The 19758-nt window shown below is 51.6% G+C and overlaps 1 protein-coding gene across 3 annotated transcripts in view; it reads left to right on the forward strand.

Moving 5' to 3' along the window:
- Positions 1-19487, forward strand: part of Cramp1 (cramped chromatin regulator homolog 1) — a 54307-nt gene extending 34820 nt beyond the window's left edge. For all 3 annotated transcript variants that reach the window (XM_046442053.2, XM_046442043.2, XM_058578725.1), the window contains 13 exons: positions 677-758; positions 1299-2435; positions 3599-3776; positions 6289-6470; positions 6562-6636; positions 8736-8817; positions 9463-9567; positions 9800-9978; positions 10626-10694; positions 11069-11297; positions 12052-12216; positions 13392-13537; positions 15985-19487. In XM_046442053.2, the coding sequence (XP_046298009.1) occupies positions 677-758; positions 1299-2435; positions 3599-3776; positions 6289-6470; positions 6562-6636; positions 8736-8817; positions 9463-9567; positions 9800-9978; positions 10626-10694; positions 11069-11297; positions 12052-12216; positions 13392-13537; positions 15985-16149 (2794 nt within the window). In that variant the 3' untranslated portion in view covers positions 16150-19487. The remainder of the gene's footprint in view (positions 1-676; positions 759-1298; positions 2436-3598; positions 3777-6288; positions 6471-6561; positions 6637-8735; positions 8818-9462; positions 9568-9799; positions 9979-10625; positions 10695-11068; positions 11298-12051; positions 12217-13391; positions 13538-15984) is intronic.
- The last annotated feature ends 271 nt before the right edge of the window (positions 19488-19758 follow it).

A 19758-nucleotide genomic window follows, 5' to 3' on the forward strand; every position in this document is an offset into this window, starting at 1 on the left:
CTCTCCTCTCTGTCCCATAAAGCCCCTACTGCTTCTCTCTCTCTGGCTTCCCAAATTAGTGTCTGCTTTGTGCACAAGGAACTGCTGTGGGGATGGGCTGCTTTAAACATTTTTTTTTAAATTGAGGTAGATTCACAATGTAAAATAAACCATCAGCCACCTTGAAGTTTACAGTCACATGGCATTTGGTACATTCTCAGTGTTGTGGAATTTCCACCTGTCTGTCCAGAACATCTTCCTCACCTCAGGGCCCAGTGCCACTAAGGGTCCCCTCCAATGCTTGTGCTCCTAGTTCCTTCCAGTCTATAGATACTGCGCCAGTGGAGTCTGCAGAAGCCAGCTGTTCACACTGGGCGAGCTCTGGCACTGTTGGTGCCTTGTCCCCATCCATGTGGTGTTTATTTCCTTAGGATTTGTGAGGGCTGGCTACTCCAACCCTGGAATCCTGAAGGCACCCACAGTTCCCACACAGTGCACCCCAGGCAATAATGGGAGCAGTGTCATACCTGGTGACACTTCCTCAGTGATTGCGGGAATCTGTATTAGCTCAGCTGATAGGGCTAATCTTTAGGAGAAGGAACCTGGGTCCTATTGGTGCCCTCCCTGACCCTGACAAGGCCCTGCCCCTTCTGATTTTGGCTTCATGTTGTGGCAGCCTCCCTTCTTTTTCTCTTAGGATGATTGTGGAGTTGCATCGGAAGGTGTCCAGCCTTATCGAGTTCTTGAAGCAGAAGTGGGCACTCCAGGAAGTGCGAGTTGTATCTTTTCACAACTAAACAAATCTTCCAGTCTCTACAGCTCCCCCTATTTGGGAATGGGTTCTCACTTCCTAGTCTTTCTTATTACAACAGGACCCTGTAGGAGCCCTTTGCCACTGGGGTTTGGGTATAGAGCCCTACCTGTCCACTCCTTGCTGTGGTGGCATTTGGGCACACTAGCTCTCCACATTGTGACTGGCCAGCCATCTGCCCATATGGTGTGGTGGAAGGACCTGTGCCAGTAGGGTGGGTACGTGACACAGGTACAGCCCCACCTGTGTTGTTGGCTAGCTCTGACCCTCCTTGTTCCCTATGTACAGTGTGCATCAGAGGTATGAATTTCTCAGAGACCCTATACCCTGGGCCAGTGTTATCTGTCTGTGGCTTGAGGAAAGTCCCTAGGTCAGGGGTAAGGCCAGACCTGAGCCCCTGTGATGCCAAGGAGCAGATATGGCTTCTGGCAGGGGCCCTTACCCCGCACCTGGCGAGCAATATAACCATGGCGTTGCTGGCAGGGTTGCTCCTTGACAGTGTACCCAGCGGAAGACTCTCGAGGAGCGGCAGCTCCCGGGCACCAGCGCCCTGCAGACACAGGAGAAGGTGGCGCTGCACCTGTTCCCTGGCGAGAACTGCACGCTGACGCCATTGCCTGGTGTGGCCCGTGTGGTGCACTCCAAGGCCTTCTGCACAGTGCACTGGCAGGAGGGTGGCCGGTGCAAGCAGAGCACCAAGGATGCCCATTCTCTACCCCCAGCCCAGATCCTGGGCATCCAGAGTGGGCAGGGAACAGCCCGGGGCCAGGTGAAGTGCCCAAGGGGTGGCACTGAGGGCAAGGGCGGTGGGCGGCCCCCTCCTGCCACCGATGTGTTGCAGAGTTCTGGAGAGAGTTCCCCTGAAAGTGCCCCTGGGGAGGGGGCCACCCCAAGTCTGAGCAGCCTGGACGCTCCTGACAGGCCTCCCCCTGGGCATCAGGACTCCGGGCCAAGTCTCGAGAAGACCCCTGCAGCAGCTCCTGCAGAGGGCAGGGATGGCCTCATCAGAGAGCCTGGGGCCCTGCCGTGTGCCTGCGGCCAGCTCCCAGACCTGGAGGATGAGCTGTCTCTCCTTGACCCCTTACCCCGCTACCTGAAGTCCTGTCAGGACCTCATCGTCCCGGAACAGTGCCGCTGCACGGACACGCGGCCTGGGAGAGATCATCCTCTTCCTGGCAGGGCGGCCTCCCCTGAGGCTCTCACCCCCAGCAACAGGGAGGCTCCTGACCTCACCTCCCCTGGCCCAGACCCTCAGCCTGGCCCTAGCCTTGGGCTTCCCCTGGATGTTTGCACTAAAGACCCAGCAGATGCACCTTCAGAGGAGCCCCAACAGAAGGGAAGCCCTACAGAGCCTCTGACATCTCAGGGACAGCCTGCCACCAGGCCCCCAAAAGAGGTCCCTGCCAGCCAGCTAGCCCAGCAGCTGCGCGAGGAGGGCTGGAGCCTGCAGACGTCTGAGAGCCTCACACTGGCTGAAGTCTACCTCATGATGGGCAAGCCAAGCAAGCTGCAGCTGGAGTACGACTGGCTGGCTGTGCTAGGCCCTGAGAGCCCGGCCACCCACCCCTGTCCCCCGGTCCCCCATGAGCAGCGCCTCCTGAACTGCCTCCTGAGGCTCATCTCCACGGAGGTCAACCCCAAGCTGGTAAGTGGGTCAGTGTGGCCCTTCAGGAAGTGTACCCGGGCCTTGACAAGACCTGGTCATGAAGGTGGCTGCAGCTTGAGCAGTGAGATGACTCCTGGGTAGGCCCAATGTCAGGGCTGTTGGGGCTGAGTGAGTTGCGACCAGATGGCTTATGAGTTCATGCAGGTTTGGCTTTACATGGAGAGAAGTGACATGGTTTGAGGACCCTAGGGGAGGAGGAAGCACAAGGTGTGGAGCATGGTGGGCAGGAAGCTCAGCAGAGGCACTCACAATAGGGCCTGCCAGCAGCTCAGCATCACCTGGAACTTATTAGACATGCAGCTTCCAGAATAGCGCCGAAGACTGTAGGGATAACCCCAGGTGACTATAGAATACAGGTGTAGAGAAGACAGGCCTGTGGCTCACTGAGGTTGGAGACCTTGGGTCAGAGATGGGGGCCTATCCTGTGGCTTTCCATCCTACTGCAACTCCTCCTTCCCTGGTAGAGCTGTGACAAGTGCCCCACAAGGCCCAAGACACGGGAGATTGGCAGAGTTGGGAGAAGTAAGGCAAAGGAGACAGGCCCTGGGACTGGTGGTGCTGTGGGAGCTATGGCTGTGTAAATCTTTTCTTCCTGTGACTCAGAAGAGTTCTGTAGTCGTCTTACACTGGCTTTTTACTGTGGGTGTTTTAAAAGCAGTGTTCTCTTTCACTGCCCAGTACCTCCTCCCTGCAGCTGGGCCCTGCTCAGAGTGGGTGAAACCTTTCCCCGCGCTGAGGTCCACCTGCCCATTCTCACCACTCACGCAAGCACTGGAGACATACAGGGGCTCCCCCAAGCAGGGGAGCAGTAGCTTTCATTATTTATCTGGCTGGTGATTTGTACTTTTGTTTCTCTTTTGGTTTCTTTTTTTTCCTTTTCCTTTTCTTTTTCTTTCTTTCTTTTTTTTTTGGACCAGTGACTTTTTGAGAAACTGGCCAGCTGCTGAGTGATTTTGGGGGTGCCAAGGTCAGGTGTCTTTGATACCCCGACCTTTGCCATCATGGAAATCAGGCTCTGATGCCTGCACCATCTTCCAAATTCTCAAGGGTGTACTCACACCTCCTTGGGGCACTCACATCAAAGTTTTTTTTTTTTATTTTTTTGTGCTGAGTTTGGACATTTTTGGCCGATTTCTGTCCAGGCTCCAGAAGCAAACGCCACATCCACGGCATCCGTGAGGCCTGCCCAGGAGGAGCAGTCAACAACCCCCCCAGGGAAGGTGGTGACCATCAGTTCCCGGAGTCCCCGCTGCCCTCGAAACCAGTCTGCCCTCCGTAGCAGCAAGACCTTCCCATCTGGTGCTGCACCTTGCTCCCCAGGTGAGGGTCATGGTGGCTTGACAGGGTCAGGGACTGTGCTGAAGCTAAAGGCATGGGTGTCTGAGGCTGCCCTACTGTCTGGTCAGCCATGGTCCAGTGAACGGCATGGAGGGTGAATGTGGAAGCCTGTCATAAATGGCCTGAGTCATGGGGTCCTGGAGCCGCCAAGAAGCAGAGGACGAGATGACTTTTGGCAATGTGGATACTTGGGGGCTCTTGCATTATAAAGCCCTAGAAGCAACTATGTCATACTGAGTTGGTGGTTCATGGCCTCTGAGGAGAGTTGGTTCTTTCTAAACCTATGTGGACTGTTTTTCTTTGCATGTAAGACATTAGAATAAAGATTCTGGTTAAGGAACATGCCAGCAATTGAACAGTCTTGAAAAAAGACAAGAGTAACCTACCACAGTGGACCCTGCCCCAGCCATAACTAGGAAATACATTTTTTTTTGCTGGTGCTGGGGATGGAACCCAGGGCCTTATGCATGTTAGGCAGGTGCTCTACCACTGAGCTGTACCTCCAGCTCCAGGTAGCTGATTAATAAATTCTGTCTCTGCATGCATTAGACCCCAAGGTAAGCATAATGCATGTCCTGGGCATCAGTACTACTTGGTTAAGCCTGTGGTGTTTTATAAGTAAGCTGATTATTGCAGCTGGAGTGGTGGATTCCACGAGTGCCTGAGGGGAGAAGTATGAATGCTCTCAGGTGCCCTTTCCTGCCCTGGCAGAGCTGGGTATCTCTGATGAGTGTGGGCTGTATTCACTCCTCTAGCCTAGGAGAAGCCGTGCAACTCTTCCCAGGATTGATCCAGGAGTGGCCAGGGAGTTAGCGACTGCCCTGGAGTAAGGACTGGAGTGCTTCTGTTTGTCCTAAGCCCCTAAGTCCTCCTCACACTTCAGCATAAAGGGTGTTGTCATGGATACCGTAGGCAGATGCCTGCCTAGTACCTGTGTTCTGACAGTGGTGTGCATGCTAGAAGAGACAAGTTTGCCTCACTCCCTCGGGAGTTGGCATCAGGTTAGACAAGACGTGGGCATACAAGGGCATACCAAAAAATACAGTGACTTTTCAGCTGAACTTAGTGTCCTGGTGTGTTAGCAGTTCTCCAGGATTATTTTTCATTCACAGAATGTCATTGTTTTTATATTTTCTCTGATTTACTGTGTTGCCAGTGACCTGCCTGTAGAAGATTATTTCCTGCCAGGTACAGTGGTAATCTGTAATCCCAGCTACTTAGGGAGGCTGAGGCAAGAGGATCACAAGTCCCAGGCCAGCCTTGAGAACTTATTGAGACCCTATCTCAAAATGAAATAGAAAGGGCTGGTGATGTGGTTCAGTGGTAGAGCATCCTGGATTTCATAGAACAAAGGGGAAAAACAGAAGTCCTATTTCCTTGAGAGGCTCACTTGGTGGTCTTTTTTTTTTTTTTTTTTTTTTTGTGGGGTGGGGTGAGGGGTGGATGGGGAGGATGTTTTGTTTTGTTTGTACCTTAGATTGAACTCAGGAGTACTTTATCACCGAGCCACATTTCCAGCCCTTTTATTTTGACAAAGGGTCTGGCTAAGTTGCCCTTGAGACCCCCCCTGCCTCAGCCTCACAGGTGGCCAGGATTAAGGCATAACCCCTGCTAGGGCATCCTGGTGGTCTTTGAGCAGACCTGGGCTGCTGCTGAGTTGGGGCACAGTCTCCTGTAGATGCTTATTTTATTACTCTTCACCTCTTTCTGTTTCCCTCCGGAAGGTGCTGCAAAAGCCATCCTTCCCTGCAGATAGGCATATTCCTTGATGAGGGCCAGCTGGTAGTTGACCCAGCCTCTCCTGCCTCTTGCTTCTACTTGTAAATTTCTTAGTTCTGTGTCCTCTTTAATTGTCTCTTTCTGGATGGTGAACACTTACAGAGCAGTGGGGCTGCAGTTCTGAAACCCACCCTGATGCTTCATGAGCCCAGACTGTGGACTCTTGAGTATCAGTGCAGTCTCACAGTCTTGTTAATACAGAGTAAGGGGCGGGGCCTGGCCAAGAATGCAGAAGGGTGCATTCCCAGGAGAGCACTTAAATAGTGCTTTCTGTCCTATTACTTCTGGATCTGTTTTACATAAAATTAGAGATTAGATCAGGGGTCAGCAGATGATAGTGTATAACCCAAATCCACCTATTGACCCCCTTTGGTAAATTGGCATGTTGGCTCTCGGATCCTTCTGCCACTTTGGGTTTGTTTGGGATTCCCTAAAGGTGCTGCTAGTTCTGACAAGTCCAGCAGTGGGTGGCCCTGTCCTGTCCACCAAGTGTTGACCATTTGTGGCATGCTTGTCCTCTAGGAGGCCTATGGTTTCCTCATTGGGGACAGAAACCTCCATGAGCAAGAAAGGCCATGTTTCCAGGGATGAGATGCAGGCAGCTGAAGAGCCGTTGCAGAATTCCTTCCAGGTTTTCTACCCAACAGAACTCCCTTCACTCTGGAGAGGTTGTGTGGGAGAGTGTTGGCATGTGGCTTTCCCTTCTCCTTTCCAGGTTTAAGGAACCCCCCAAGGCCCCTCTTGGTGGCTGGTCCCTCCAGTACGGGAAGCAGTGACTCAGATGGTGGCCTCTTTGCTGTCCCAACGACTTTGCCACCCAACAGCCGACATGGGAAGCTCTTCTCCCCCAGCAAAGAAGCAGAGCTGACGTTCCGGCAGCACCTAAACTCCATCAGTGTGAGTGCTGGGCTGGGCGCCTGCGTGCCAGGCCGGGCCACCATGCCATGGAGGGCACATCCTCAGGGCTGGTGTGCTGTCTCCCTTACAGATGCAGTCAGACTTCTTTTTGCCAAAGCCCAGGAAACTGCGGAACCGGCACCTGCGGAAGCCATTGGTGGTCCAGGTGAGGACCTCACATGAGTCCACGTGCCCCTGGCTCTATCGCTGGCCCAGCTAGCCAGCACACACTGGGTTTCTTCTGTGACTTAGGTTTTCAGGGTGTAAAATAGGGGAAATCACTGCTGCTGCTTTTCCTTATGAATGTGAAAAGTAAAAGCAAAAATAGTGAATTTAATGGTGCCTATAAGTAAAGATTATCTTTGAATTGCATTGAAAATTATGAGCAGAAAAGATGAAAGTTCTGGGGTCCAGGTTCTAAGAACGTCTGAGCTGGGTTGGAAGTCTTGGAGGACTTCCCAGGACATGATGAGACACACTGAGCTGGTGCCAGCAGTCAGCAAGGAGTGGATTGATAGGCCTGGCCTCTGCCGGAGTGCTGGGTGGACCTTCCAGGGCCACATTCAAGCCCCAGCAAACAGGGCAGAAGGGAAGCTGCAAATATGAAATAACTATGGCCTTAGAAATTCATGGGTGTATTTTTTGGGGGGATTAATAGGTTTCCTTTTGTTAGACTGTTAGACATCTTTTTCTCTCGAGATTAGTTCTTTTAGAAGTAAGAATTGCGCAAAAGATCTTAGGAAGGAAGATGCCCATGGTTTATTTTATTTCTTTTCACCTCTGCTTTGGGTTCATACTAACATTTAATTTTTGTATTTTAATCCTTTTCTCTGGCAGTGGTGGGAAAGTCCCCGATTGGGCATGAGCTTCATGGCCGTTGAGTGCACGGCTCAGTACCACCTCTCGTGGACTAAGTCCAGCCTGCTGTTTCTTATTTAAGACAGATTTATTTGTGTAGTTCACATTCTGTAGCGTTTACCCATTTAAGGAGCACACTTGAGTGCACTTCAGTGTTCTTTCAGTGTATTTATGGATAGGCACAGCCACCACTGCCTGCTCCAGAGCATCTTCATCACCCGGAGGAAACCCAGTACCTCTGAGTGCTCCCCGGCTCCCTGCAGCTCCTGGCACCTAGATTGCACTGCCTGTTCTGAGCATTTCCTAACACCTGATCATATTTATGGTTTTTGCCATTTAACATTTTTGCACGTAAAGCTTTATTGACACACGTTCTGTGATTCATTTCAGTCCTGCCTGTTGCTACTTTCCCAGTACAAGGGCAGGGTCAAGTATGGGCTAAAGTCTAAATATTTCCTGCTTGGCCCTTTTCAGAAACAGTCTTGTCTAGCACTGGGCCAGGCTTTGGAGCACTGGGCACAGAGCATGTGTTGGGTTGTGCGTGAGTCCTTGGCATGGCACTGCTGTCTCCGGCCGCACCTGCCCTCTGATCTTTGCCAAATCCAGTGCCAGGTAGATCTTTGGGTAAGGAGAGGCTTTATATGACCCAAGTTTTCTGTGCACCAGCAGAGAATGGCAGCTATGCTGGGGCCTCTCTGGGCTGAGGTGTCTCGGGACACTTTTGGGTTGACAGTTCGTTTTTTTGTTGTTTTTCCTGTCCTGAGGGTTGGCTCTAGTGGCATCTACCACTGAGCTACATCCCCAGCCCTTTTTATTTTTTGAGACAGGGTCACTAAGTTGCCTAGGCTGACCTCTACTTGTGACTCTCCTGCCTTGGCCTCCAAATCACTGGTGTCACAGGCCACTGTGCCAAGCTTGGCAGATGCTCTCTGTGAATGTTCTATGGCCACTGCCAGTTTGGGTGGGTGATGACTTTCTGCGGACTATTGTCACAGAGAGGTACCCACAGGAGGAGCCCTGTGAAGAGGCGTTGGGTGCCCCTTCTCCCCTCTTGCCTTGGCTGCATGGAAGCCCAGCTTAGGCTCTGTCTTATCCTGTACCTGGGGCTGTAACAAGTGTGTGTGTCACGGGGGACACCCACCTAATTCAGAGAGGCTTTCTGCACACAGGGCAGGTCATGTGGCACTCCTTGTTTTTGCTAGTGAAGGTCCAGTTCCCTGGGAGGACCTACTGTTCTGGGACACGGGGCCCCCAGAATGTGAAAGCCTCAGACTGCCCCAGGCATCCTTGTGACATCTATGGACACTTAGCTCCCTCTTACTTGGATTCCTTAGTTACTCAGTTTGAGGAGTGATCTCTTTCAGCATTGGAGTCTTACCGCCTTGATAATTTACATTTTCTCTTCAGAGAACGCTGCTCCCCAGACCATCTGAAAATCAGTCCCACAATGTGTGCTCTTTCTCCATCCTGTCCAACTCTCCTGTTGCTGGTAAGAGCTGGGGCCTCTCTGGGCCTGCTTTCCCTCCTCTTCATCTGAGTGTGGCCTTGCCTGGAGACGGCACTCTGCCTCACATTTCTAGTGTTCTGTGTGGGTTCCATTGGCACAGGCCTGTCAGGCCAGCTGCAGTAGCTGGCAGGGCAGAGGCCTCTTGTGGGTGCATCCTTGGGGATGGGCTCAGCTGGCCTTGTTGGCACCTTTGCTCAGTCAGTTCATTGGCGCAACAAGGCATATCCAGCACTTTGTGGAGTAGTGGTGTTCTTGGGGTCTGTGGATTGTGCCCTTGTATGTCAGTGACTGCAGTGAGGGGGCTGGCACTTTGCAGTCCTCTTACACCCTGAGAATTTTTCAGTGAAGCCCCTGTTCTGTGGACAGAACTGGTCTTTTTTACATTTCACGTGTGCCTGCAAGTCCCATCAGCTTCCAATTGCTTTCTCATGCTAACTTTTCAACTGTAGAAGACCTAGCAAAGTACAACCAAATCATAGTGGCAAGGTGTCAGTCCATGGTCTGATGCGTAGGTCACCCCTGAGGTGCCCATAGCTCATTTAAGGGGATGACATAAGATCTAGCTGTGTCTGTAGAGGGCATGAGCAGGCCAGGATGATGTATCTGATTCTGTCTTCCCCCTTACAGGGAGAGGCTCATTCCGGCCCATCCAGTCATCTTTGACCAAAGCAGCTCTGTCTCGGCCAATTGTGCCCAAGGTCCTTCCACCCCAGGCCACAAATCACTTGGCCAGTAAGTCTGCAACCTGCATGGTGACAGCACTGTGTGAGGTTCCTGAGTAACGTTTTTGTCACAAGGCATTTTATTCTTTTTTCTCTCCAAACCTTGATGTTTCCTTACCCTTCAAAGGGAGCCATTGGCTCTTGCATCCAAGTGAGGTATGAGGGAGAGGCTCTCCTGAGCTTTCTCCTCATGCCTCATGGAGACACAGAACAGAGGTGTGACCTCCTGCTCCTGTTTCCAGGTGCAGTTGACTTGGCAGCCCAGAGTGCAGGCATTATCCCTGGGAGCCCCCTGCCGGTCTTGGCTACCGAGGGCTTGTCTGGCATCTCTCCACTGTCATCAGATGAGGTAACAGCCACTGCCCCGGGCCAGGACTCCAGTGGACCCCAGAAGAATGGAGACCCCGTGCCCCCTGTGGAGGTGAGTGTGTTCACATGTGCTGCTCAGCATTGCAACCAACATCTTAAGTGGAAGCAGGACATGGGGCTGGGTTCTGGCTAAGAGGCTGGAGAAGCCACTGTGCCAGGGAGTGAGTGTGTGCCATGGAGTGTAGGCCAGGAGAGGCAGGCCTCAGGGGTTGCTGTGTGACACTTAAGGATACACAGCTCAGACATGCATGGCAAGGTAGCTCTGAGCCACACCCAAGTTGGATGACAGCCAACTCGAGACCTCCCTGTGCTGGCATCACAAGCACTTGATGCATTGGAGGAGAGTGGTCTTTATGGCCCTCCCTCCTGATTGTTCTGGAGCTCTAGTTTCCTGGCCTGCTTGGGAGCTGCCTGAGGAGGGCAGGTAGGTCAACCCTGTGGAGCTCTAAGGAGCCCAGCCTGCTTGAGATTTTAAGCTGATTTCTTAATGAGCCTTGAGTTTGCTTTTTGAAACATCAGTTTTAATTGCAGGGCTCATGGCCTGACAGTGTCTGTGCAACACTCCAGTCTGAAGCACAACTTGTCATTGGCACCTGGGGTGCTAGGAGGCCCAGGAGCCTGAACCGCTCTGTGGAGCACAGCCAGGCTAGCGCTGGCCCATGGGTAAGCCACTTACCAGCCTGTCTCGTGTTCCCGCAGGGCACAAGGGACCCATTCCTCAGCATCCCCTCTAGGCCAGAGCAGGAGCCAACAACAGACAGCTTCCAGGTAGAGTATGCTTCAGGGCTGAGTGACAGACACACTGTGGAGCTCAATGACTTCTCCTTTTGGCCACCTTGCCTGCTGCCTTGTGAATGGCAGGCTAACTCCCAACTCTGTCTACTCAGATCTGGCTTCTGGGCCAGGGAGGAGGGGGTTGTCTGATGGTGACTGCCCACCTGGCAACCACTCACCACCTGTGTGTCCACAGTTGAGCTGTGGGCTGTGATCGAAGCAGGGCCTGGCCACCTCAGCCTGACCTCCTGGCTTGGGCACTGCTAGCACCCTGCACTGTTGCCCAACTGAACCTTAGGTTGTGCTTGTCTTTTTGTTTTGGGTTCTGAGTGGCCCCTTGTGTCTGAACAATGCCTACCTCTCATCAGGGTTCATCTGTTCTCTCCTTAACCGAGCTGCCCAAGACTCCTCCCCAGAATGGCCTCTGTACCCCTCTGCGCTCAGAGGGCTCCAGCGCCCGACTCTCCCCGCCCAACGTCTCCGCATTATTGGACATCTCCCTGCCTGGCCCCCCTGAGGATGTGCTCTCACAGGGGGAGCCTGCCACGCAGATCAGCGACTCCATCATCGAGATTGCCATCAGCTCTGGCCAGTATGGTGAGAGCAAGCGGCCTCGTCATCCTTTCTAGAATCCGGTTCCCACCAGCCCAGGCAATCAGACTTGCTTTGAGGGGTCTGGCTCTGCCCCCACCTACTTGCCAGACTTGCTGGGAACATTCCAGTCCAGCTGTCATTCTTGAGCATCAGGTTTCTGCAGCCTACAGGAGTTGCTGTGCCTTCAGGGAAGGTGCATGTAGAACTTTAGGCTGCTAGTGGTCTGGTAGGATTGCTCCTGACCTTGAGATGAGAGCCAGAGGGCCCCTGAGGCCCACTGCAGTCCAGGGGTCCAAAGGAGTCCTTTCCTGGTTAATTGTGATCCTGGCAGACAGTTCAGGAAGTAGCTGGATTTTGTGTCAAGGCTTCAGTCCTCCCTCTGTAGAGCAGTGGTCCTGGTGGCTGTGGTGTGTCCCTTGCTGATATGACTTAGGTGCAGGTTCAGACAAGGTGAGTTCACAGCCTCCCAGCGTGTCTGACCAGGGCTGATGCAGGCGTTATGGAGAGGGTATATGCTAAGCTCTGGGCACAGGGCTTGGCCCTGTGACGGTGGATGCTGCTGTTGCTCTCCTCTGAATCATGTCCTTTCTGCATCACAAAGCCACCCTGAAGATTCTGTGGTCCTTGCCTACTGACTCTTATTGACCATGCTGGTGTCTTGGGTCTCCTCTGTTCAGCAGTGCACAGCCCCTCTCTCCTGCTGCCTCCTTGCTTGTGAGTTGGGAAAGCATCTTTGACCCTGGATTTTGGTTCACAGGTGAAGGAGTCCCTCTTTCTCCAGCAAAACTGAACGGCAGTGACAGTTCCAAGAGTCTTCCCTCCCCATCCAGTAGTCCTCAGACCAACTGGATTGCCTCTCCCACCCATGACCCCCAGTGGTACCCCAGTGACTCCACAGACTCCTCACTCAGCAGCTTGTTTGGTGAGTATCTAGGAAAGGACCTGCTTTCTCAGGCCAGCAGGGATTGGAGTCAGGAAGGTGCTGTGTTCTCACACATGAGGCATGAGTGAGGTGGGAAGTACATAGCTTCTCAGTGTCCACTCACCATGAGCTTTGACAGGTGTGTGCACCTGGTGGCCCACAGCCTGTTGGAGGCTGAGCACTGTTTGTGTTCTTAGTGGCCCCTTTAGTCCAGCCTACCCGCCCCTCCATTCCCCATTGGGCCTTCTGCCAGTCTTGGCTGAGGTCAGAAGAATTTGGCCATCTTTGAACTCTCAGCTTCTTTCTTTGTGTGCTCCGTAACATATTCTGAAGTGGATGTTGCCATCTTGCAGCATGGTGTCAACCACACATGAAAGCGTCACAGGATGTGTCTGCCCTCCCCCTATCTGTTTGCTCCCTGGGTTCCAGTACCAGTTAGAGGGAAGGGGCATGCATGCAGGGAAAGATACACGTGCTGCCGTTGCCTGCGATGGAGGAGCTTCTGTAGCACATCTGGGATTAGTCCTCTGGAGGCTTTAGACAATGTGAGCCCAAGGGGGTGGCCATCTTGACAGCAACCCGGAGCAGGGCATGTTGTGCACACAGTGAACTTGGTTGGTCCTGACTGTGGACACAACGGCGGGGGGGTGGGGGGGGGGCTCTGGGTTTGGGAGTGCAGAGGAGCCAGCACCCCATGATAGGTTCCTGTTATCTTCAGTAACAGTACAGAGTCAAGTACAAATCCTGACAGTTGAGAACTGCCTTTGTGCCTGTTGTAAGGTTCTGACATAAAGGGTCAAAAGTTTTGTGTGTGTTGGAGGATGTGAGATAGTGCAGCACTGGGGACCCTGGCAAAGGACAGGCATATTTGTGCTCTTAGGTCATTATAAGATAAGCTAGTCCACAGGCTGTAGTTGTGGCTCAGTGGTAGAGTGCTTGCCTGGCATGTGTGAAGTGCTGAGTTCGATTCTCAGCACCATATGTAAATAAACATAAATAAATAAAGGTACACCAACTAAATATTAAAAAAAAAGAAAAGAAAAGCTAGTCTACCAAGAGCACAGCCCTTTGCGTAAGCATGCAGGTGGAGGCCCACAGGGGACCTGGCTTGGTGGCCAGCCAGCCCTTATGTTTGTTTCCTATATTCAGTGTTATCCTTGGTCTTCTCCCTGCAGCTAGCTTCATCTCCCCAGAAAAGAGTCGGAAGATGCTGCCGACTCCTGTTGGAGCTAACAGTGGCACTTCCTTGCTTGGTCCCAGTTTGTTGGATGGCAACTCACGGGACTCATTTGTGTCCAGATCCCTGGCTGATGTTGCGGAGGTAAGTGTGCCTCCATGAACCTGAGCTTTACTGCCCAGCCCCAGTTCCTTCCTGAGACTGGCAATTAAAGACTGCTTGCCAAGCAGTGACAGACGGAGAGTTTTCAGGCCTCAGACCCAAGTCACCACTGGTGCCTGGAGGGCCTGGGAAGCCTAGGCCAGTGCAGAGTGGGCCTCTAAAGGCAGGTGGAGTTGGCTTGCATCTCATCATGCCTTTCCTAAGTGGTGTGACTTCAGGCTGCCTCAGCTTCCTGACGTGGGTATGGCACCATCAGGTCCTGTCCTGGCAGCAGGGGACCTTTGAGTAGCATGTCCTATGCTGTGTCTCGGCTGCAGCCCAGTGGAACTTGGGATTGGGTTCTGTAGAAGGGCTCCACCTTTCCCTGCCCGTACCCCTCCCAAGTTCAGGCCATGATAGCTTGGGTCACATTAAGGCAGGCATCTGATTTGAAAGTTGGAATCCATTCATGACTCTCTTTCAGCCAGTGCAGTGTCCCTCTGTCTGGCTAGGGTGTTGCACATTGTTTGTGTGTCTGCAGAGGCAGTGCTGGTGGAAGGAGTAAAGACAGGTGATTTTGGGCTGGGGTTGGAGCTCAGTGGTAGAGTGCTTGCCTAGTACACATGAGGCCCTGGGTTCAATCCTCAGCACCACATAAAACTGAAATAAAGATATTGTGTCCACCTACAACTAAAAAAAATTAAAAAAAAAAAAAAAAAGAGAGAGAGAGGTGATTTTAAGGTGAAAGGCACAGAGCCACAAGTGCCGCAAGAGAGACTTGGTCAAAGCAGATAACAGAAAAGGGGTGGATCCTAATCCAGAGTGCCACTTGGGTGGGTTAGTCCTGTTGTTGACCTCCTGGAGCAGACTGGTCTCTGCATGTCATGCCTCAGCATGTTCCGAGGTCTCTGTGGGCAGACATACATGTGAGGGGGGAACCTTAGGTCAACAAACACAGAGGTGTTTCCCATAGACTTCTTGGCATCTCTCCCTGACTGGACTCTTGAGATGGTAAACTTTTGGGAAGCTTTGAAGAATTCTGAGTTAAATCATGATGTGATTGGAAACTTCAACCAATGAGAACATAAACAGAATAATGTAATGAATCTCCCTCACAGAACACGTAGCATTTCTTAAACCAATTTGGCCATAGAATCTTTATTTACAAAACACTCTGTAGTACAAATGTCCCATAAGAAACTTATCTTTTCTCCTCCTCATGTTGGTTTGGACACTGTATATCCTTGGCTCTATGGGGATGGCTCTGTAGAAACACTTGGGAGTTATAATGCTGAACCCGGGTCTGGAGTCACTGTGCCCCTTGGTCAGATTCTTTGGTGATGCAGTGCCACACAACAGAGCCACATGGAGTACTGTCCTTAGTGAGTTGTGTCATCATACTTGCAGAAACAGCCAGTGAGTGTTTAGCAAAAAGATATTCCTTGAAAACCCTGCTTCAGAACACCACTGCATTTGGACAAGCCCTCGTTGTCCAGAAGTTGATTTAAAACACCTATGGGGGAATGGTCTGACATGGGATTTCAGTAAAGGACGGAGTGAGAAATCTGTGGGGAGAGGTAAAGTTGGCATGGCCGTGTGTTGAAGAGGACAGAAGCTGGTGCCAAGTGCCTGGGGGAGGGGCTTACTATTTGCTCTACTTTTTGAAACAAATTTCAGTTTGTTCATGAGAAGTTTAAAATTCAGTGGATGCAGTAGCTCTTCTTGGAACCCCAGAAAGTTTTCTCAATCATTTACTAATCGTGCAATTTGTTAACGAGTATCTATTCACAGTCTACTCTGTGCAGATACTGCTACAGTCCCCTGTGCTCAAGAGGAGTCTGCCCCACTGGCAAAGGCAGACAGCAAACCACGGGGACTGTCAAGGCCACATTTTGCCCCCAGGATAAAATCCTAGCCCTTGAATCCCTGCCAGAGTCCTGCATCCTCCCTAATCTGCCGCTCTCTGTCTTGTGCTCTGTGTGAAGTCCACTGTCTTTCTTGTATTTCTTGAACAGCCTGTATATACCTGGGGTCTTGCACTTGCCATTTCTGCAGATGGAAATGTTCTTTCCTCACACTTTCTTGTGACTTACTCCCACATTTGTCAACTGTGACACCTTGGAGAGTCCTCCTCTGACTCTACCCCCAAGACAGGCTGTCTCCCCTGCTCTGCCTTCCAGCTCCTCCTCAATTTCTGCCTTCCATGGTGTACTGTTTGCTGTCTGTGGACTCTCTCCACCATGTCTCAGGAGGGAGGGGCTGCCAGCAGCCAGATGTACCCAGTTCCCACTGGGTTCTCCAGGGAAACTTGCAGGAAGCAAATTTTCAGACCACAGAGAGATAGCACTCTAGGCTTCCACTGATGTCCACTCTTGGCTGCTAGTTGCTGCCATTTCAGATAGCAGGCCACAGTCCTCTGATTTGGTCTGCCTTTGTTCCCTCTCCTATAGGTGGTGGATTCCCAGCTGGTATGCATGATGAATGAGAACAGCATTGATTATATATCTCGGTTCAATGACCTGGCCCAAGAGCTGTCCATCACTGATCCTGGCCGCCGAGAGGTTCTGTTCGACAGTGGTGGAGGCGGCCCACCTGTTGGTGACCTCTCCCAGTGACTGCACCTTATGGCAACGGAATCCTGAAGCCACAGAGGAGGGCTTACTGGGCTGGCTGTGCTCATTTGTGGCAGACAAAACCCTTTTCAAACTACAGAGAAAGCAAGTCAAGTCCAAAATCTCTAGAAGATAGTCACAGGGGCACGTCTGTACCCTAGGATGTGCATCATGTGGGAACAGCTGGTCACAGGCCTATCCCAACAAGCGGAAGCTTCGACATCCCGGGAGGCTAGAACCAACCCTGAGAATGGTTGATATCAGAGATTGCTGTGGTGTGGGAATGGTTCCTTGCCTTCCTGAGGCCCGTGCTAGTCTGAGTGGGGATATCCTGTATTGTGCCTCCACTGTGGTGCTGGGCAGTCCAGAGCTTGCATTTCAGAAGGGTTGTGCGTTGATATGGTTATTGTGTGTCGGGAGATTGCTGCTGCAATCTCTGACGCTCCTTCACCCCACTTGACTCCTCTGTGATAGTGTTGAAGGGGACCGTTGGCACAGCTCAGGCTCCTGCTTGGTGGTGTCTGTACCCCAAGACTGATGACAGGGCAGGGTGGGGGGTGTCCCAGGACAGCATATCCGGTGCCATCTCCCCAGAACACTGACCCTTTCCTTCTGCTTCCCGTGTCTGGAGGGTTTGTTCTGACTGGTGTAATAGGAAGGGGGAAAGGAATCATGTCTTAACGCAGGTTTTGTGTACGTTTTGTAGGACTTTGTTAAGCTGGTTGAAAATGTTTTTCTTGTGTTTTAAGAATTAGGAGACACAGACAAGAAAGAACAGAGTCCTTTGTGTAGCTGGTTTCCTCCTCGTGTCCCCCTGCAAGTTCCTTCCAGGTGATCTGAGATGTCCTTTACCTTTACAGGACTGATACCCCAGGCACTAACATGACTGCAGGCCAGACTTCACTAATGGGTCTTGGAACTTCTCCCGAGGTTCTGTTAGGCACCTGAGGCCAATCTGCCTAGCAGGGAGGACATCCTGTTTGTTCTTCAGAGGCTCCTCCTCCTCTTGCTGACATTGTCACAGGATGTCCCCCATACATTAAGTCCCTTGGCATGCCTTTGCACTGAGGCCCCAAGTTTCTTCTTCCTAATTAAGGGGACCTGAGCAGGATTTGGATTTATCTAAGAGCTCACCACCCTGGGATCTTCTGGTGACTCCCTCCTGGATCCACACAGTGGCTATGGGTATTTCTGGAGGTAGCCTAGCATCTGTTCTTTCCCTAGAATGGAGCTAACAAGGCTCCCCTGCCTTCTCAGCTTTAGGAAATACAAGCTTATAAACCACCCTTCAGCCATATGTGGTGTGGCATGGTGCTGGGCAAGTGAGGCCTATGCTGCCCTCACTTGGTTACCCTTCACCCAGCAGCCCTTTCTGACCCACCTCCTTCCATCTCTGCTCCTGACTCCTTTTCCCCAACTTGTCCAGTGGCCATCCAGGCCAGCCCTGACCCCCATTGGTTTCTCCCCATCTGTTGTAAAAAAAGGGAGCCAATGTGCGGAGGGGAAGGAAAGACCTTTGGTGTGGACATTCTCCATCCTGTGGTCTCACCAGCTGCTGTAGCGGTACTGGACTGCAGGCACCAGTGGAAGACACAGAGGGACATCCTCCCCTTCCCAGGTTCCTCCTGGCACTGGTGCCTGTGAAGAGGCCTCTTGCCTCCAGGGCCTGACAGAGCCTGTGCTGTGGCCCCTGCTCTGTGAATTGAGAAGGGGAATGTGGTGTTTGGTCAGCGGTGTTTGAACACTTGGTTGCATGTGGTGTTCCATGTGTCTTCTTCCTGAATTCAGCACCTTCCTGAGCTGAGATCAGTAGGTTTCTCTGGGTCTGTACTACAGGTGAGGAACCGAGGCTGTGCCTGATCCGCCACTGGAGGTGGTAGAATCCGTTAAGCATTGCGTTAGCAGTATGCTGGCCAACCCTTCCCTAACTGCTTCCCCTCTGGAGTAACTTGAGACACCGCACCCTTTGTCCTACATGTAAAAGGAACAGAACTATGGAGATTAGGATCCACTTCTGTAGGCTTTTGGTGTAGCAGCACTACCCAATTGCGTAGACTGCATTTGGGAGCCCTGAATACAGCACTTGTCACCCAGTGGCAGGCAGGTTAGGGGGTGGAGTGGACTAACTGTCCTTTCTGAAATGAAGCTGATGGGATTCCAGAGAATTCTGCAGCTTCTCTAGCATTTGCTTACTGGGTTAAGGGGGAATTGTCATTCATAGCAGAGAAGTGGAGGCCTTTTCTCCCATCCCAAACATTTATGTTAGGTAGCTGCTAAAAGACTAGCAGAGAAGCCTTCTAGGCCCTGCATCTTCCAATGGAGTAGTGGTAGTCCAGTATCTAAGATCAGTTTCTTAGAAAAATCTTTCCCTGATCCTGCTGATGCCTAGGAACTTCATGCTGCTCTGTCTTTTCTAAAGATGAAGAGAAAGTACCTCTGGTACCAAGGAAGTTGGTGTTTGGCCTCATTCTTTACTGTGACTGTAGAATAATGAGCTTTCTGCCTTTGAGAAGATGCTCGAAGCTTGTGCTTCTTTCTATACCTTGTAGGGGTTAGGGTGCTTGCTCAGGGAGTGGGGATCTTCAGGGACCTTTCTTCAGGCTGTAGATCTGCTTCCCGTACCTGCAGGTTCTTAGCATGGGACTCCTGGAGTTTTGTCTGTTTTTTCATTCTTACGGTGACCTCACTGTCAGTGGAGGTTCTTTTTAGTTTGAAGATCACACCTTTGAGTCCAAACTTGCTTTACAAGACACTGGAAAAACAAGTGAGGAGGGGAATAGTTATATCTGCTTCTTGAACACTAAGGTCTGTTAGATGATCTGTGAGGAAATACAGCAGTTTGTCTTATGGGGGAAAAACGGAAAGGTGAAACAAAAAAACAAACCCACAGTACACTTTCTCAGCTGTCCAGCTCACCACATCTCCCAGTAACTTGCCATGTGAGGTCATTCAGGTCTTGGAAGCACTGCGCCAACCCACCCACCCCTGTGTTACCGTCATAGGGAATCACTGGCTGCAGCACGTGGCCTGGGGCGCACAATCAGTGCTGTTTGCTTTAATAATTGTTAAGCCATATCATCCAAGGTTTCTGGCTTGTTTGAGATGTGAATTTGTTTTATAGATTATAAATATACAGTGTATGTATAAAGCAGAATGCCTGTCCTTCCTGGTTATTTTTTGTACTATATTGTAAATTATATTATTTATTCTTTACCAATTTTGGGAATAAAAGGTGTTTTGGTTATTTAATATAATAAAAACTGTTAAACTCCTGTTTAAATTTCCGGTTCAACTTGTAAATGTTTTTATTGTGCATAAATACATACTAATACTTGATCTAATCATTGTCTTCTGCGCCTGTTTTTAATGAGTGCTCTAGGATGGGGCGGGGCACAGCACCTGGGGAAGTGGGCGGGAGGTGCGGCCCGGGCAGAGCCACGGCTTCCTCGCGAGGGCGCTACCGCGCGCCCAAGCGCTTCCAGTTGCTACTGAGCCGAAACCACCTCGCCCCGCCCTAACCCGCCAGGGCGGAGAGGAGGGGCTCCGGGGCGGTCGCCTTGCGGACCCTGCCCGCGTGATGGAGGGCGGGCCAGACCTCGGACCAATGCGCGC

Source organism: Marmota monax, unplaced genomic scaffold, assembly GCF_021218885.2.
Source record: "Marmota monax isolate L192 unplaced genomic scaffold, Marmota_monax_Labrador192_F-V1.1 WCK01_AAM20220418_F8-fsc00035, whole genome shotgun sequence".
NCBI lineage: Eukaryota > Metazoa > Chordata > Mammalia > Rodentia > Sciuridae > Marmota > Marmota monax.